General features: G+C 38.6%; 1 protein-coding gene across 1 annotated transcript in view; it reads right to left on the bottom strand.

Moving 5' to 3' along the window:
* Positions 1–18796, bottom strand: part of Dnah11 (dynein axonemal heavy chain 11) — a 302556-nt gene extending 283760 nt beyond the window's left edge. The window contains 6 exon segments of the mRNA XM_074065140.1: positions 5600–5811; positions 11363–11462; positions 12211–12400; positions 13057–13253; positions 17029–17172; positions 18423–18796. Coding sequence (XP_073921241.1) covers positions 5600–5811; positions 11363–11462; positions 12211–12400; positions 13057–13253; positions 17029–17172; positions 18423–18785 — 1206 coding nt within the window. The 5' untranslated portion in view covers positions 18786–18796.
* Positions 18797–20650: the final 1854 nt, after the last annotated feature.

The raw sequence follows: 20650 nt of genomic DNA, 5'->3' as shown, positions 1-20650 counted from the left end.
GAATGAAAACCATGGAGGCCCACATAGAAGATGAAAGACTATTTTTTCTAAAGGTAAACATATAATCCCCAGCTCCTATTATTGCAAAGTTCTACATGCAATATTGACTCTGGGCCAGGAATTTGCAAATCAATAAAAAAAAACTGTTTATGTAGTGTCCAAAAGCCCTACTGATCACAATACTTCAAGTTCTAGTTCTCAAGTGCTAATCTATGCCCTTATTTCCCATTCAGGTTGGATGGAAAATTAATCTCTACAAAAGGCTATTAACATTTCAAGAGAACAGGGAAGAGAAATATCAGTAATCTCACAGTGTGAATTTTAAAATGGTTTACTTTGGTATGGTTTATGGTATATTCCATATACCTTTTATGTATATATTTTTTCTGACATTTTACAAAGTTGAAAAATCTATGGAGATAATTCAATTGCCTTCCCTGTTTCAGCAGTCTCTGTTACCTAATTACCTCCATTTAAAGTGACATCACTGGGACAAGACATTCCTATATCCATTCCTGTGCTTCTGGCCCTCACACAGCTGAGAAAATTGCTACCAGTTAACTTTTTGTTCACGCAGCCTAGTGTTAGCAAACCCTCCTAAGGAAAGGTCATGGCACTGAAGACCCAGTCTATCTCCGTGCCCTGGGCAGCAGGGAATGTGAGAAAAAAGCATCACAGGAACCAGGAGATACAGCCACGATTAAGCCAGGGACCACTAATGCTTTTGTGACTTTACCCAAGTTATGTCAGAGGATCTATTTCCTCATCTGCAAAATAAGGCAGGTGAATTAGGAAAGCATCAGGATGCCTTTTAGCTCATAAGCTCTGAATTCCTTCCTATCTCCTCCATGTGCCCCTGAATCACACCCAACCACACAAGCACTACAACCTTAAACTTAATATTATCAGCATAAACAAAAAGTCACTGGCTTTAGGATGAACTTGTCCCACTTCAGAGGTCTTATAAACAAAACTATAGCAGCCCTCCATGTTCATGGGTTCCTCATGCATGCGTCCAACCTACCATGAATCAAAACATTTTAAAAACTGCATCTGCACTGAACGTGTACAGACTTTTTACTGTCATAATCCCCCGAAAGATACACTGTAACTACTGCTTACATCACGTTTACTTTGCACTATTGTAAGCGATCTAGAGATGGAGTAAAGTATATAGAAGAATGTGCATAGGTTTTGTGCAAATACTGTGCCATTTTATATAAGGGAGTTGAGCATCTGTAGATTTTGGTCACCATGGGGGCCCTGGAATTCAATCTCCATAGTTTACTGAAGAACTGTATTGATAATTAATATGTTAGTTGTCAATTAGTCAATTTATCAATGGTATTTTGTACTTTAATACTTCTGTCAGAGCTGCTGCTTTTCTGTTCTTTATGTTTTGTGAGTTCTTTCTTTTGTTCAAAACTGATATCTCTCCTCCAAGCTTTACTACTGAAACAAACTCCTCCTCATCCAGGTTCTTGTGGATGACAGCATCCATAGCAGAGATATCATGGCACAGAACAAACAGGGTGATGGGTTTACAGGGGTAATGACACAAAATGACATAAGGAAGTGGATTCAGATTAACAGAGAAATGAACAAAGACATTAAGAAGCCATTACCAAAGATCATGTTATCATGCAAGTGACCAGATGATGTAGTGTGTGGCTGGCCTAAAAGGTGATGTTAATGGTCACTGTAACAAGTAAAGAGAAGCACATTTCCAAAATGCTGAAGGGCTTCTGACTGTGACTGGACTGCCAGTCAAAAGGTCAGGCAGATGATAAACACAGCAGATCAGGAACAGCAGCAAACAGTAAGCACCACGTCATCTGGACGGCACCTGATCCATCTAAAAGGGCACCTGAAGCTCTAGCAACCAATGCCAATGGGGATGGCATGGCCAGTACGGTAGGATCTGACTTTTTAGGGGAGACTGGAATGCTGGAATTTAAATGAAATCTATCCAATTTAAGTATCAGCACTAATTTTTTGGCAGATTACTGAATTTTTTTGGCAGTACTGGGGTCTGAACTCAGGGCGCCACACTTGCTAAGCAGATGCTTTACCACGTGAGCCACTCTACCAGCCCAAAGCACTAATTTTTTAAATTAAAAATATATTCTGCAAAATAAAAATACTGAATTGATCTATAGATCAAATGCAACTTATAAAATGCCAGTTTATACCTTAATATATAACCAGATTTATGAGCTCTAAGACATAACAAGTTAAATAATACATCATTTTCATTAAAACACTGAGATCAATAAATTTGTGGAAGCACATGGAGACTACCTAAGGAAACACACTATAAAAAGTATACAAAATGTATAATTTTGTGAGTTCCAGCCAGTCTGGGCTACATAAAGTGCCTGTCTCAAAAACCAAAACAAAAAAAAAGTATAATCACACATGTCACACAAGGTACAAAGAAGTCACTTTATTTATTAGGTATTACTAAATACCTAATAAATTACCTTAATTTTAAAAAATGGTAATGCTCAAAGCAGGAAGGTTAAAGTACAACTTTTTAAAAATTGATAATTGCAATGTAATTGACATGTTTTAGAAAAGAATTGGCAAGTAAGAAATATTGCTCAGAGTCACTAAAAACTTGTACGACATCAGGAATATTAAGGCAATTTTCCAACTTTGTATAGCTTTATTCACATGTTGTTATAATACTGGAGGCTAGGAAAACCCTAAATATCATCAATAACAAGAATCGTTTTTCAAAAAGTTAATAAAATTTTAGGTATGATAAAGTATATCAATTGGTGGGGGAAGGAAAAATAAAAAATGCTGAGCGCTAGAACTACATGATTCTTTCTACTGTTACAAATGTTACACGAATAGGAAAAGGGGACCAGGAACTAGAGAAAAGGTTAGATCAAAATGAATTAACCTAGAAGGTAACACCCACGCACAGGAAATCAATGTGAGTCAATGCCCTGTATAGCTATCCTTATCTCAACCAGCAAAACCCCTTGTTCCTTCCTATTATTGCTTATACTCTCTCTACAACAAAATTAGAGATAAGGGCAAAATAGTTTCTGCTGGGTATTGAGAGGGGGGAGCGGGAGGGGGTGGAGTGGGTGGTAAGGGAGGGGGTGGGGGCAGGGGGGAGAAATGAACCAAGCCTTGTATGCACATATGAATAATAAAAGAAAAATGAAAAAAAACAAACAAACAAAAAAAAACAAATGTTACACGAGAAATTTCATAATTATCATCAGTTTCCCATCTATGTTGTAATTCGAAATAAAAACTTAAATATGGAGCATGGTATAATGGCAAGAACTATTGCTTACTAGCTGGGTAATATTGAGAATGTTATTTTGTTTTCTCTGGGCTTCGGTTTAATTATAAAATGGAATTACTAATAGTATCCATATTGCAATCTTGCTATGAGGATTTACTTGTATTTAATGTTCTGTTTTTGAAATGGGGTGTTTTTACGTCATCCAGGCTGGCCTCAAAATCACAATCCTCCTATCTCAGTTTCCTGAGTAGCTAGGATTACAGGTATGCACCATCATGCTATGAGGAGTTAGTATTTTGTAAAGTGTTTCAAAATGTTCCTGGTAAAATAATAAGCACTATACAATATTTGTTAAATATATAAAACAGCAAATGAATGGGGAGCAGGGAGAAAGTTTAGCTCTTTAGGGAACACAGGTTTGAAAGTTGGTTCATGGCTGACTTTTGACCCTAACATGTTAGGGCAGTTTAACTACAAAGTACAGCATCTGCACTTGGAGAACAAGGAAACCAGGTGAATGGAACTTTTGGAGAGAAACCAGAAATAAGAAACAAGAGAAGGTATGTTATTTCCATTGGACTCTGGCTGCTGACAGAGACGAGAGGCCCTGATTATAGGTATACATGTGCAACAGTAACCAGGACTTCTTACCAGTACCTATACCAATGCAAGGCCATGAATACAGCTTTGTGGGGAAGTGGTCTTGGTAATTCTCAAAATGAGCAAATGAAATCATCTTTAAAAAGGCATTGGGGGAGTGACAGTTGTATCCATTGGCCCTGTAACAGGGATTGTGCTGTTTCACATGGAGTCTAAGCTTTTAGGACCCAAGGCACCTGCTTAACAACAGACCAAAACCAAGTTTGACACTAGAGGAGCAGGAACAGGATGAAACCAAAGAAGATAATAAAATACAGCAAAGAATTGACCTGTTGTCATCCCCTAGCAATAGCTGCACTAGCCTATAAGTCAACAGTTTGGCAAAACAAAAAAAACAATTTGACTTTTACTGAGCTTTTGTTAAGTACCAGGCACCACAGTGAGCATTCATTGTTATGTCTTCTGATCCCCATGATAGCCATGTCTTAAACCCTGTCCCTACTGACATGTGGGAACCAAGGCTCAGAGAAGTAATTTAACTTCCCTTAAGTGGTTCAATTAGAATTCAAGTTGGTCTGAGTCTACCGTCCTTCCCACATAACACCTCAACTCTTCAAAAAGAGAGAAACTGACACAGAAAACAAACCAAAAAGTTAACTCAATTATACACTTCAGAAACTCTGAACTGCAAATCTGTGGATCTCTTGTCCAGACTTGTTCCCCCCAGTCCAACTTCTCAGGGAAACTGAGAAAAGAAAATCATTTTTCAAGTCTCAGTTAATTCATCTAAAAAAATGTCTAAATTATATTGTCACCAAATTCATATGTTGAAGACTGAACTCACAATGTACTATCTGTGTCTTTAGGAGGGACTGAAGTTTTAAAAGAGTGGGGCTAGAATCCAATAGGACTGTGGCTTTATAAGAAGGGGAAGACAGCCAAGTGAGGAGACTGTAAGGGGAGGCCAGCTGTCTAAAAAACAGGAAAAGGGCCCTCACTTGTATGTTTTCCCCAAACTGTGGGAAAGAAATTTATGTTGTTTAAGGCACCAGGTGGTATGTAGTTATGGCAGCCCTCGCAGACTAAAACACTCCAACTGGGAATCCCTGGACTGTGGCACTGAAGTTATCTCTCAGCGCTCAACCTATAAGATTCTCTGACATGGTAGACACAGACTGAAAACTCACACAGAGAGAATAAAGAGGCAGAAGGAGATGGCCAAATTGTTCTTTTTAAAACCATTTTGTAAGTTAAGGATGGAGTAGAGACACCATTATAAAAGATTTTTGAAGACCAAAAACGAATCAGAAAATTTTTCACTACAATTCCACTGCTTTTTTTTGAGAATATTTTGGCCAGATTCTCTTAACTTCCTTCACTTGACAAATGCCTTCTATCAGACAATATTCCTGTGGCTACAAAGAAGGTACTATGCATATCTGCCTTTTATTGGAAGCTCTTAACTCTCTTTGTTTAATCTCTTTGATTCTTAAACAAAGCTTAGCAACAATGCATTCTTTGACTGTATCTGACTTCTTTTTAGAGCTCCCTTGCCATTTAAGATTAAAAAGTCACCTGGCCTTTGTTGCCATGAAAGTCCTTTCAGAAAACAAGAGAAAAATGATGTCTTCTTGTAACCTGGATTTAATGATTACTAGTCTAACCAAACCTACTTTGTGGTGATGACTTGCTGTTTGTATTTTTTATTGCTCTTTTTTTAATGCGTCCTACCTGGTCAATGAAGAGTTTACAAAACTCTTGCAATAAGACTATAACCCGAGCAGGGGTATTGTAAAACTTGGAGTGGCTCCAGATAAGACAGAGGGTATGAAATAATGGGGCAATTAATATTTGGATCTGAGGGAATTCCGTCTCCTGCAGACATTGGATGTGTCTCCGTAGGGGTCTCAGGTGAAGTTCCACATCTTGGGCTTCAAGGAGAGCTGAAAGGAAAGAGAAGCATCGTTCATGTCATGCAGCCTCTTTTTTCTAAGTTCACGAGTTCACGTCACAAGTTCAAAAGAACAAGTTAAACAACACGGCCGAACTTAAAAGCTGTCACATTTCCTTTTCTATTATTTATCCTACAACCTATACAGGAGCAGTTTGGAAGACTTTATACACTGAGTATTTGTAACTCAGCCACTCAAGAGGGCTCTGGTCTAGTTACTCACAGAGCGTAAGTAATTGTGGCTGAAGACCCAGAGGGAAGAAAACCTCTGAGTCTAAAGAGATTTCCACAAACTCATAGAAACACTGTGAGAATAAAGCATCTCTGATGGTGTCATCACTTCATGGCTTGGACTAAAGCTTCCTCCCTAGAAAGTTCATTCCTCCTCAGTGCTTGGTACAGCTACAACCAAATCACTGACTGTCAAATGCAGTTTCCTATGAGGGAAACTGATGCAATGATTAGGACAATTGCTATTATATCATTAAGATTTAACTGATAAAATGATTAACTATGGTGATGAAAATCTCTTGGAACCAGACAGAAGTTGTGGTTGTACAACACCATGGATGACCTCTAAATGTCACAAAACTTACATTATAAGGTAGTTAATTTTATGTTATATGAAGTTAGAAATTGTTAAGCACGGCAAGTGTAAGGAATTTTTTTTTTTTTAAGCAGTACTGGGCATTGAACTCAGGACCTCACACTTGCTAGAAAAGCACTCTACCACTTCAGCCACACCTCCAGAGTAAGGAATACTTTTAAAAATGCCTTAGATGTGAAAAAAAATAAGTATTTTATTACTATTAGTGAGTGCTTAATTTAAGTTTTCTCTTAAAAGTGGTCCTTTTGATGGATCTTCATCAGACTTCAAATACCTTCCATTAACTGAAAACAAGTTGCATTTTTATAGGGAGGGAACTAAGTTACATTTTATTTTCTGGTATTATCCCAAATATTCATGCCAGAAAACAAAGCCACAAAAACACCTGATCCTTGTCACTCACTCATGACTCTACTTGACCTGTAATCCCTCTGTCTACTGGCAATACATCCTTGAGAAGAGAGAACTTCCCAGAACTGTTTTCCAGATGTGCTCATGTTTTAAAATTGGTGTATTTTTAATCAGTCTTAGTTTCAAAATGAAATAATCGCATCTAACTGGTAAGTGTCCTTAAAAAGTGACAAGCATGTCTGCTGATTTAACAGTCTCAGTGACATGACGACATGAAGATATGAAGGCATGTCTCTGACGGGGGCCTTCCACTTCTGTCCATCGGTGTGGACTATGTGCTCCATTGAAGTTTTCTTAGGAATGTCCAGGTCACTGCTCAGAAGGCTTTGAGGACTTTTGGGACTCACTCCTGTAGAAGCTTCTCCACAGAAAATCTTCATTTTATATTAATACCAAAAATAAAATTTCAACAGCTTCTATTTACTGGGGTGGGGGGGGTGGTAGTGGTAAACCTGTTATATGCCCAGGACCTCCTACAGGTGTATAAAATACTTCCATCCACTGATTCTCAACCAGGGGAGATCTTGCTCCCCAGGGGACATTTAACAATGTCTAGAGACATTTTCCTTTATCACAGAGAGGGCAGGAGGTAGAGAGCAGGGATGTTTCAAATATCCTGCAATGTATAGATGGTCTGTCATAGCGAAGAATTATCTGGCCTAAAATGTTGACAGTGATAAGAATAAGAAATACTGCGCTAAGTGCTCATACCAATGCTGCAAGGAAAGTGTTAAGAAGCCAATTTGACCAGTGAGAAACCAGAGGCTTAGTAACTTTAAAATGTTCAGGAAGCAGAGTTAGGACAGGAATTCAAATCTGACAGACACCATAGGTCAAATATTCCCCCTTATCACAGGCCCTCTTTTCAAACAAAATTCATGAAGAAAATCCTAAAATACATCCATACGTTTTAAGAGTGAATTTTAATTTTTTCTTAACCTTCTAAATATCATGTATGGGAAATTTTTTTTCTACTTTTAGAAACAAGAAAACTATATTAGCTTTAATTTTATTATTTTAAAACATATATGCATTTGCTCAAACATAGACAAAGTAACATGAACAGAAATCTGAGACAGAAAACTAGGAAGAGTTGTTACCTTATGTGGGACTCAAACTAGAGAAGTGGGAAGAGAGGATAAGGAAGAGATTTTTAATGGAAACTTTTTTATAATTTCTCCATTCCATAAATACAATCTTCACCAAAATGTTAATGTCAACTTTGAAAGGTTTTAAGCTACATATTGGGGATCCAACTCTTACAGAGATTCCAAGTGGTGCATAAGTAGATTAATACTTATTAATACTTTCCAATGACTGCTTAATAGAAAATCTCTATGCAGGACTTCATTTACCTCCTGCTAAATACAGAAGGCCTTCCCCTTCCACACACACACACACACACACACACACACACACACACACACACACACACTCTAATTAAACCGTCAATCTGGGCTATTTGAGTGGTATAGGTGGAGAATAAAGTACAAAGGATGAGATCAATTTACCATAAGAATACCTGAGTACAATTAAGGTCTCAGAAAAACAAGAATAAGTTAAACCCACAATCAGTAGATGAGAAAACATAATAGATATCAGGGAAGAAATTAATGAAATAGAGACAAGAAAAATAATGCTAAGAATCAATTCCACAAAGCGTTGACTCTTTAAAAAGACAAACAAGGTTGATAAACCCTTAGCTAAATTAACCAAAGAGAGAAAGGGCCCAAATTAATAAAATTAGAGGTAAAAAAGGGGATATTTCAATAGATATCAAAGAAATTCAGAGGCTCTTTAGGAAATATTTTGAAAACTTATTCCAACAAACTAGAAAATCTAGAAGAAACAGATATATTTCTAGACACATAGGACCTACCAAACTTGAATCAAGAGGATATAAATAAGCCACTTAAATAGATATAAATGAGCAATGAGATTGAAGTAGTAATAAAGAGCCTCCCAACAAAGAAAAGCCCAGAACTAGATGGATTCACTGTTGAACTCTACCAGACCTTTAAAAAACTAACACCAATGCTCCTCAAACTACTCAAAAAAATACAAATTCATTCTATGAAGCTAATATTATCCTAATACCAAAGAACAGAACAAAAAAGAAAGATCAATTTTCTTGATGAACATAGATGCAAAAATTCTCAGTAAAATACTTACAAATCAAATTCAACAACATATTAAAAAGATCATACACCATGATTAAGTCGGTTTCATTCCAGGATGCAAGGATGGTTCAATTGTATGTAAATCAATAAATGTACATAAATAGAACCAAGGACAAAAACCACATGATCATCTAAATGCAGGAAAAAAACCTTTGATGAAATTCAACATCCTTCCATGATAAAAGCTCTAATGAAAGTAGAAATAAAAGGGATGACCTCAACATAATAAAGGCTATATATGAGAAGCCTATAGTCAACACTGTACTAAATGGGGAAAAGAGCACTCTTTCTAAAACTTAAAAAATACTAAAGACTCCACCAGAAAACTCTCAGATTTGACATTTTCATCAAAGTGCAGGATACAAAATTAACATACAAAAATCAGCTTCACTAAACACCAATAACAATAGTCTCAAAATAAAATAGCTATGAATAAACCTAATTAAGTAGGATAAAGACCTCTAAAACAAAAACTATAAAACACTAAAGAAAGAAATTGACGAAGACACTAGAAGATGGAAAGACCTCCCATGTTCATAGATCATCAGAATCAATATTGTGAAAATGATTATACTACCAAAAGTCATCTACTGAATCAATGTAATCCCATCAAAATTCCAAGGACACTCGTCACAGAAATATAAATATAAATCCTAAGATTCCTATGAAAGTGCAAAAGATCCTGAATCACCAGAGGAATCCTGAACAAAATGAGCAACACTGGAGGAATTACAATACCCGAATTCCAATAATACTACAGAGTCATAGTAGTAAAAACAGCATAGTATTTGACACAAAACACAGACACATAGACAAATGGACTAGAAGATCCAGAAGTAAACCCACACAGTTACAGCCATCTGATTTTTGACAAAAGTGCCAAAAACACATGTTGGAGGAAAGACAGATTCTTCAAAAAATGATGCTGGGAAAACTGCATATCCACATGTAGAAGACTGTAGAAACTAGATCCCTGTCTCTTACCCCTGTACAAAAAATCAAATCAAAATGGATCAAAGACCTTAATGTAAAAACCTGAAACTTTGAAACTATCAGAGGAAAACCCTGAAAGATAAAGGCACAGACAACAACTTTCTGAAGAGAATGTCGATAGCTCAGGAAATAAGAGCAAGAGTTGGCAAGTGATAGTGTCCAATTATAAAGTTTCTGCACATCAAAGAATGAACAACCAGTCTACAGAATAGGAGAAAATCTTTGCCAGCTATTCTTCTAAGAAGAGATTAATAGCCAGAGTGTATAAAAGCTCACAAAACTAAGTACCAAAAGAATAATCTAATTAATGAATGAATAAATGAATTAAACAGACAATTCTTGATAGAAGTACAAATGGCCAATAAGTTGATGAAGAAAATGTTCAATGTCCCTAGCCATAAAGGAAATGCAAATCAAAATGACATTGAGACTCCATCTCACCCCGGTCAGAACGGCAACCATGAAGAAAACAAATGCTGGCGAGGATGGTAGGCGTGGGTGGGAGGGAGCTCTTATACACTGTTGGTGGGAATTCAGATTAGTTCAACCCCTGTGGAAATCAGTATGGAAGTTCCTTAAAAAACCAAAACTAGAAATACTGTATGTGTTTACTATACCACCCTTGGGCATAGATCCAAAGGAATGCAAATCAGTATGTAGTAGAGACACCTGTACACCCATGTTTATTGAAGCACTATTCACAGTAGCCAAGACATGGAATCAGCCTACGTACCCATCAGCAGGTGAGTGGATAAAGAAAATGTGGTAATTGCTATACCTATACATATATACACATATTATTCAGCCTTAAGGAATGAAATTATAGTTTGCAGGAAAAGAGATGAAACAAGACTGTCATGTTAAGCAAAATAAGCTAAGTTCGGAAAGACAAATACTGCATGTTTTCCCCCATACAAGGAATCTAGACCTAAATGTAAATGGATATAACATGAATGTAAATGTGAGACTTTTTGGGGAACTAGTGAGAAAGGGGAGAAGGATAGAATATGATGAGGGTGAATAATATCAAAGTATATTTTATTTATGTATTAAATCAGAAAAATTAAACCCATTAAAAGGGAGAGGGGACAGGGATAAGAAAGAGTAATAGAGGGTATAAATTTGATCAAAGTACAATGCATGGATGTATGGAAATGCCACAATGAAACCCCTTTGTGCAGTTAATATACTCAAATAAGTAAATAGATATTTAAGACAAAATTCATTGAAAACAAAACCAAGTGCAGTCATTTCATGAACATGCCTAGGGCAGCAATGGATATCAAAGCTGAGAAGGCAGTGGGTGGTATCACAAGTGGCTATGATACTGATGCAAGGGACGAGAGCCTTACCATTTTCCACAGTCACAAAAATGTCCTTCAAAGTAGGAAAATAGCTGCTTTGTTTACTTTTCAGGATCTTAACCATCTTGATGACAACAGGAGCCTGAAGCTAAAGTTAAGAAGGGAAGAAGACCTTTAATAAATATCAGCTACCTTACTAAACAAATGCATTCTGTAATAAAATATTCAAATGTTACTCCACTCAAATTTAATATTCAAAGGCATATCTAGTTTCAAGCTAAAATTTTAAAATCTATTTCCCATAAGCTTATGTTTTATTTTGCATTTAAGTTTTTTCTACTTGAATTTTCAAAAGTCAATTTACATATTATGTATGTAAACTATTAATTATTCTATATAAAATTTCTTGATCTGTTTCAGAAAAATCTCTGAGAGCCCTGTGAATGAATGTCTTCATTTCTAGAACAGTGAAGAACTTGAGATCAAGCACCCAGCAGAGAAATGAAGCTAGTTGTTTCAAAGCTATGTCTGAACTGAGCCCAAAGGAAACCATACTCCTTTCCAAATCAATTAAATCAACTAGATTAATTAAATTTTGCAACCCTCCACATTTCCCCAGGGAACTGTTTTTTTTTTTTCTACTAGCAGAAAATATTTCTGATGATCTCAAATGCTGCCAAAAGATTCTCAAAAAGGTCAAATCACTTTGAATCCCCCTTAATCTTAGAAACGCATACCTTACATACAGCACTCTAGAATCTGAAAAGAGCATACTATTAAGTCATACAAAGACTGTTAAACCTTTTGAATTATTGAATACCACTGCTGGGAGACTTCACTCTACACTTGACTTTGCTTATTAACTTTGTAAACAATTTCTAGGGCTCTCTACTTACTTGTTCATAAGTGCAAAATAGATTCTCTTTTCTTGCCATCCAGAAATCCAGCTCAGTTTGAGGACTCATGTGAAGACCATCTGGCAAAGTTTGGGTTGAATCCTTTTCTACAATTTCTTGGATTTGATGTGACCATTTAATAACCACAGACTCAATTGCATGGAGTATTCGCCTCTCATTTGATGATAGCCTACAAATATTAAAATGATTAACAAACATAATTCAAAAGTGATTTATCCAAATCAAGATAAGATGTGGGTTTTAGTACTTATGAGTTTTAATATTATTTTATGCATCCAAGAACTAGTTTTGTGAACATCTACTCTTCAAAATCCATTATTTTTATGATCTTGATTTGAGTCATGGAATTATTATATTCTGTATTTAGCTTGTCTCTAGTGTTAAAAAAAAAAGGTAAACAGAGGAATGAGTGTGAATATGGTTAGATGTATTTTGTATCCATATAGAAAACAGAAGAATGAAATCTGTTGAAATTGTTCTAAGAAGGAGAAAGGAGAGGAGGGAGAATGACAGAGGCATGTATCTAACTAAGACATACATGTGCACATACATAAATATCATAATGTATATCCCTGTACAACTATTATATGCTAAGCAAATAAAAAATGTTAAACAAAGAATTGCCATATCCTCAAAAATCATTTTACTGAAAAATATTGCTGAGATCATGGCAGTCATTAAGTTTTCTTTTAAAAGTATACTTTGGAAGGAAATACACATTTTAAAATGACTCCTTATTTTACTAATAGCTCATTAGGGGCATGATATTAAGTGGAGAACTGGCTCTTCATTTTAATATACTGTATAGACCATATCAGTACGTACTTGTACTCTGAATAATTCTGATCCAGGTCAATGTTTTCTGCAATCGTAGGAATTGGTAGAAGAGTTCTTCTAGACATCTTGCCCCTAAAAATATGCATCTGATTTTTCATGACTTCTATATGATGTTCCATATCTTGTGAAGTAAAACCCGACCAGGACTGATGATTGTTCTTATTAGAAAGAATTGGCACTAATATCTACAGAAAGAGAAATGGTTTTAAAAGTCATGAATTCACACTGTGCTCCTTCAAAGATTTTATCATATTAAATTGGCAACAATACATTCAATTTCATGAATACCTTCCTTTAATACGAAATCTACAAAGAGTAGACAGTCAGCGGTCTATTTAAATTAATCAATTAGGTGCATTTTTTTGTATTTACTTATTTATTTGTTCTTGTGCTGTGTGGGGGTACTTTGTGGCATTTCCAAAATTCTTACAATGTATCAAATATATCATACTTGAATTTACACCCTCCACCACTCTCCTTTATCCCTTCCTCCCTGATTCCTGGAATAGTTTCAATAGGTATCATTTCTGAAATTACATACATGCATACGCATTTTTTACACCATATTCACCCTTTTTTTGAAGTAGAAACATAATACTGCAGGTTTATTCATTTATTCATTTATGAAGCATTTGTGGAGGCTCCCAGTGACTCAAACACTGCATAAAATTAGCAAAGCCATATTAAGTTGTAAGCTGCTTTCTTAATGCAAACTGAGCCTGCCAGGTGTACTAATAAAAAACAGTCTTCCTGAATTACATGTGGGCTAGGAGTGAAAGAATCTTCTCACGCCCTGGGTGGCATCTGAGGGAATTAGAGTTGGGATGGTCAGAAAGATGTCTATTTAATCACATGACCCTTTCAGAACTTTCTCCACTAAATGAGGAACATCAGTGAACCTAGGCATGAGAAAACCATTAAAAAAAGTATTTGTTTACATTTGTAGAGCCTAGCATATGGTACAGAATTAATGAAAGCTGTTGAGTTTGTCTCTTCCTGCTTCCATACTCCTTTCCATAGCTATTCATTTTAAACATTTTTCATTTTTTCTGATATAACATGTCCAGTTTATAAGCATTATACTGTAAATTTTCAATTCACTAAAATGCTCAGAAAATAATTATTCTGCCTCTTTCAGGTTTATGTTGGCAACACAGGTTGAGCATCCCTTATCCAGAAGGCCTGGTAAAGAAGCATTTCTTCTAACTTCAGATTCTTTGAGATTTGGGCATGCTTGCATATGCATAAAATGAGATCTCCCAGCATTAGCATCCAAGTCTACACAGAATTAATTTGTGTCTCATGTACACCTTATGCACATTGCCCAAAGGTAATTTTATAAAATGTTTTTTAATGACTTCCAAGGCAGGAGCTGAGAAGAAAAGTGATGGGTTCTGACTTATGTTTCAACAGGGATCACGCCACTGCTGTGTTGGGAATAGGTTGTGATGGGCACCACAGTAGAAGCAGAAGCAGGGCAATCTTTTAAAAGGCAAATGGGATAACACAGGTGAGAGACCAGGGAGGAAGCAGGGCAGGGAAGAAGGGGGCTGGTTCTGGACATAGTGCAAAGATGGAACTTGCATGACTTCCTAACAGAATGCACACATCTTGAGAGACACAGAAAGGAGTGAAGGATGACACTGAAGTATTCTGGCCTGAGCAACTGTAAAGATGGAGTTCACATCACTAATTTGGAGATAACTACAGTAACACCAGAAGGGGGCAGGCCAGAAGTTCAACTTGGATCTGAGATAGCAATTACACAGCGAGGGGAAATGTCAGGAAGGCATGTGGTTCAGCAAGTCTGGAGTTCAGGAGAAAGATCTCGGATGGAGGGAGAAGTTGAAGCGTCCCCAGCATCCCATCATAAGTCATGGCTTATTGGCCAATTATGCGAGCTGTAGGTGGGTACTAAGCCATGACCACCCTTGGAAACTTTTAACCTAAAAGCTAAGCCATATCTTATAAGCCTCGGTTATACCAAAGTTAAGCCTGGTGCTTAAGTAAACTCAAGTAATACCACATAATCACCTAATAGCCTCACTTTCTTTTTCTGCCCAATACTCTCATCAGACTCTTCCAAATCACTTTAATTCTGTCTAGAGTTTTTTTTTTTTTTTTTAAAGACATGAAAATTGAAGGGGGACTATTTGAAAAGGGGAAAGGAACCAGGAGAGGGGACAAGAGAGGGTAATGGGGGTAAGAGTAAATATGATCAAAGTAGTTACATGCATGAAAATGTCACAATGAAACCCATGGTTTTATACAATATATGCTAATAAAAAAGAAAAAGTCAAATTCTGGCTATTTTCTGCTTTCTATAAATTTACTCATTGAGAGTTTACTCTTTCATTTAAACCTTTTTCTAAATGCTATGTATACCCTCCAAGAAATTTGAGGGTTTTCTATCTTCTTTTGCTAAACACAGATGGTAATAAGAATCCCACTGAAGCATAGCCTTGCCCTGCCAAGCCCCATCTGAGGGCAAAATCAGATTTAGCGCAATAAAAATTTCTTGAGCTACATACCAAACACCATTCCAAGTACTGAGGATGAAAAAACTTGTTGCGTGGTAGATGGGGGGTGATGAAGGAGGGAATGTAGAACCTAATTAGAGTACTGGGGCTGGGGATGAGAGACTTGTCTAGTTGGAAGACAGCAAGAAAATACCTTCTTCCAGAAGACAGCAGGAAAGACTGAGGATATAGGAATGATAAAGGCAGATAATGACCAGTAGACATGTCAGCAATTGCTTCTACCACATATATGGAGTAGGTAGGACTGCATTGATTACAGAAGTCTGATTTAGCAAGCAGAACTTAGGACCTCACAGATAGAAATGTAACCCAATGCTTGCAGCACATTAGAACAACCTAGAAAACTTGAACTACTGCACCTGGCTCCCACCCCAGGACATTGGTATCTTAGAAAATTCTCCAGTTGAGTCTAAAGCTCGGCAAAGTTTACAGGCCACTGTTCTAGTTTTTTGGAGCCTGGTCATTTGATTCTTTGTTCCTCAAAGCAGATCTGTGAGCAAACAGCATCACGTTAGAAAAAAGTAAAGAATCGTGGGCTCCACTCCAAGTGACTGAGTCAGTCCACCTTTAACAAGAAACCCAGGTGGTTCTCATGCACAGCAGCTTTGGTTTAGGGAGCACTTCTCTGATTTGAAGTAGTTGTTGGCTTTCTGTTACTGTGATAAGATATTTAGATAAAAGAGGAAAGGCTTATTTTGGCTCACATTTCAGAGGTTTCAGTCCGTGGTTGGTTAGCCTTTGTACTTTTGGTCTTTGTTAAGGCACATATCATGGCAAGAGTGGGCAGTGAAGAAAGTCACTCACCTCATGGCAGCCAGGAAGCAGAGAGTGAGATTTCTATATCCCCTACAAGGGCACACCCTCAATAACCCAACTTTCTTCTCTCTACTAACTTCCACCTCTTAAAGTCTCCACCACCTCCTAAGCTGAGGACCAAGTCTGTATTCAATACATGCACCTTTGTGGGAAACCCAAGATCCAAACTATGGTAAGGAGGGAAAAGAGATTTTTAAGACAACTATTTTTCTTTCCATCACATTTTCCTGTTATCTGGTATAAGTGAAACTCAGTTTTTAACTGTTAGGTCCTAACAGGAATCTGAAAAATGGATAATATCAATTTCTAAAGTGCAAGATTGTCTACTTTGAATGTGAAGTTTAACACTCACAACTAAGTAAAAGCACCTAGTCAATTCAAATTGGTTTATATTTACATCCACTGTTTTAGGAAGAAGAGAAAAGAGGGAGGGAGGAGGACAAGCAACATATCAGCTCATTGCTAAATGCTATCACTCTCTATACACCTGGCTAAAGAAACTGCTGGCTTCTACAGGCTCTTTTTAAATAGCCACAGATGTCTTAAATAATCCCAAGTGTCACGAGAGAAACGAGGGAGTCAAATACTAAAGATAGACTGCTACCTCATCCAGAAAACCACAGACATGTCTGAGACATGGTGCAGGTAACTCTCCAAAGAAAACCGTTTGAGAGAAATCATTTCCTCCAATGCTTTCAGTAATCTTCTTGGCAATATAAACAAGTTTATGTTTTGCATCTCTTGGAATCTGAAACAAGAGCAAGATGATTAGTTCAAGTTCACTATAGGGTTTTTTTTTTCTTGTTAGCATGCAGACTTTGCTGTATTTAACTTGTAGCCAGATTGCTAACAGAAGAAACAAAACCTGGCACCCTGCCCACCGTTACAAACAAGGTCAGTCCAGCTACTTCTCTCTATCCTGCAAAGTGTAGACAATTTTCTTTGTTCTTTATGATGCTAATTTCACAGTATTACTGGTGTGGAAAATCACCTTTAAAGGCATGTGGGTTACACCAGATCAACATACTATAAAAATCTCATAGTTAAAAACAAGTAGAATGTATGTTTCAATTTTAAGGTTTTTAAAAATATATCCTCTTGTTTAGAAATAAGCCAAACTGAAAACAAGACAAGGCACAGAGGTTAATATGTATTTCAGTCTTCAAGGCAAAGGATAGAAGTGTTGAAAATCAAGATATTCTAACATTGCCATAGATCTTACACTATCTGGCTTTCTTAATGCTAGAGTTAAGTGTTCCAGCGTCCGACAAACTTTTCTTAAAGTTACAATTAGGAGAGTAGCAAAACAAAGATTTTCAAAAGTCACAAAACCCTACAGAAGCAACCTTCAGAGAACCTACCTGTTCTGAAATCCTATTTCCCAACGATCGTATTGACCACAACAATAACCTGCACTGCCTAAATAGAGAAAAATCTGTTTTAAACTCTTCACACAGGAAAGAAGCGAAAGTCAAAGGCTGTGCTTGTAGTTGACACATTAGTCTACTGAGCAAACAATCTAAATTCAAAAAGAAAACGAGGGAGGAAGGACCCCCCCCCCTCCATGGTTGGTAAGCCCAAGTGTGCGAAGTAGAGACGCTGCCACTCCTTTTTAAGGACCCAATATTTCTCCCTGGCTGTCAGATAGGCTGAATACCTGATAAGTTATAAGGGCTCTCTGGCAAACGCCACATTTTTTTTTTTTTTTTAGGCTATGACTCCAGAGTGACCTACGCGCGACTGCAACAGAAGTCATTTGGCACAGAAACCCCACCTCGCCCCTAATGCCCAGGCAGCTGAAGGAAGCGCAGTTTTCCCGCCCCAACCAGCTCCGCGTGGGTTCTGGATCAGGGTTCAAAGAGTGACTTTCTAGAAAACTAGAGTGGGTGCACGTGGGGAAGAGGGCGTCTGCGCATCCCAGGGTAGAGACTTCGAGTTTTCTAAGCGCCCCGCGGAACCCCAGGAGGCGCGGCAGGTCCCTCTCCTGTCACCCCGTACCTCCCGCGAGGCCGCGAGCCGCCCGGCGGTGGCCTCGCCGAATAGCAGAAAGGAGGGGCTGGCGCTGTTCACAAACTCGCCCAGGACGCGCCGGTTGTCCTCGTTCTCCAGATACTGACTCCATTTCTCCTCCCGGAGCCGCAGCACCTGCTGCAGGAGGCCGCCGAGGAAGCGCACCCGCGGGTCTCGGGCGAAGCTGCGCGCTCTCCGGGCAGCCGCCTCCGCCTCGTCCTCGTCCTCGTCCTCGTCCTCGTCCTCCGGCTCTACTGCGCCTGCCACTTCCAGGCCGGCCCCCAGGGTTAGGCACAGAGTCCCGACTTCCCGCAAGCCTCGCGCCTTCGGGGTTGCGGCCTGGGCTGCCATGCGGTGCGCTCCAAAGGGCACGGGCCGCCCGCACGCTGCTTGCCAGGGCCCCCCGCACCGCGCCCCCCCAGACGTGATCGCAGACCCTGGTCCCCCACCTGCTGCTACTCGGCGGCCCCAGGACTGAGCTCAGAGCGAGCCTGGCGGGCAGGGAGTTGGCCCGGGATGAGCAGCGCGTCCCGTTTCCCGGGGAACCGTGTCCCCGCCCCTGCCGGCCGGCTGGGGCGGAGTGAGCGCACCGCACCGCCCTCCAACACACGCCCGGGCGGGGTAGACGCTGTCCTGGGTCCGCTAGAGCCACTCAATGGGTCCACGCCTCTGCCCTTTGCTCCTCTGTGAACATCTTTGTGGGGACCCCAGTGACTGACAGCTCTAAATGGTTAAACCAAGCCCTCGCCTGGATTACTTCGTGGAGTCCCTGGGAAGCCACAGCTCAGAGTGGTCAATCTGACTTATGGGGAGGGACTGGGCTTCAAAGTAGTTAAGGAACAATGAAACGGTGGGCAGATGCAGGGTCCAAATTGAGAGCTTTTCTTCCCTATGCCAGAGATTGTCCAACTCCTCCCCCAAAAGGAGCCAATTCTGAGTCAGCTTTCCTAGTTATGAGAGTTCAAGACTTAGTCCTGATCCCCATCCTCAACCGAACACTGGAGTGTTAATACGCCCAAAAGAGAATTCAGAGCGCTCTTTGTAAACTTCAAAATGTTAGGAGATTCTGTAGAATTAAGTCAAGGGAGACAAGTTTGAGATTGAAAACATTTATTGAGCCTATTAAGGAAATTCTCGTTATTGAAGTAGCTAGAATTTTGAGGGGTGCCGTCTAACTAAACTTTTTCTAGACTTCCCCTTTGTTAATTGTTCATTTTGAAATAAAACTACCATCTCCACCCCTCCTATAGGAACCACTTGAAGGAGTGTTGTCTCCAATCTGTACAATAGCTGATTGTTGATAAAAGTATGTTTATAGCAAGATTGGAAGTTTCAATTTGTTTTCTTTTCAAGGATAGTGTTTCTCATAGCCATCATGAGGTTTTCTAGTTATAGGATCGGAATCTTGAATTACCATGAGCTGCTGGAGAGTCCTTATAATGACTTCAAGGCTGTCAAGTCTGCTTTGATGGTCAGTGACATTTTGGGACTCCCAATTGCTAGTTTAGACATCTAGCAATGAGTTCTTAATCTCTCATCTCACACTGTACTCCAGCTTTGCATTTGTTTCTCAGAAATAGTTTACATCTGTGATGAAAAAAACCTACAAATAAAAATATAACTTCACAGAGTTTGGGTCTTGCTCAATAGTACATGAGTTCAAAAACAATGCATTTTCTTAGATAATTAAATAACCTTTGGGTGGGCCAGCTACAACATTGCAGTGTGGCGCTGCAATGTTTTCAGATACCTTATTCCCAAGTTTTGGGTCATTCTTCTGCGTAACAGCTACCATTGATTAAGTACCAACTATGTGCTAGGTACCGTGCTAAATTCATTTATTTGCTCAACAAATACTTACAGAGCACCCACTGAGTGCCAAGTACTGTTCTAGGTGCTGGGAATACAAGAGTCTGCACAACAGACCAAAGTTCTGTCTAAATATAAGCTAGATTAATACTGGCTAGACTGGGTTGATTCCACCTGAGGTTGCATTCCACTTCTACCAGGTGTTAGGTGTGTGACTTTGGCAGGCTATTTAACTTCTAGGGGTCTTGGTTTCCTCACCTGAAACAGGAGAAATAAAATGGTAGATTATTAGTCAGCAACATTCCCTGCCCCTCCTCCCACAAGTATACTTTTCTATTCCATTGTAATTTTCCTTGGGCATGGGACTTGCATTGGTCAGTGGGATGTGAGCAGACATAACACAAATA

The sequence above is a fragment of the Castor canadensis genome, chromosome 2 (genome assembly GCF_047511655.1).
Source record: "Castor canadensis chromosome 2, mCasCan1.hap1v2, whole genome shotgun sequence".
In the NCBI taxonomy this organism is placed as follows: domain Eukaryota; kingdom Metazoa; phylum Chordata; class Mammalia; order Rodentia; family Castoridae; genus Castor; species Castor canadensis.
This window is presented reverse-complemented; position numbering and strand designations above follow the sequence as displayed.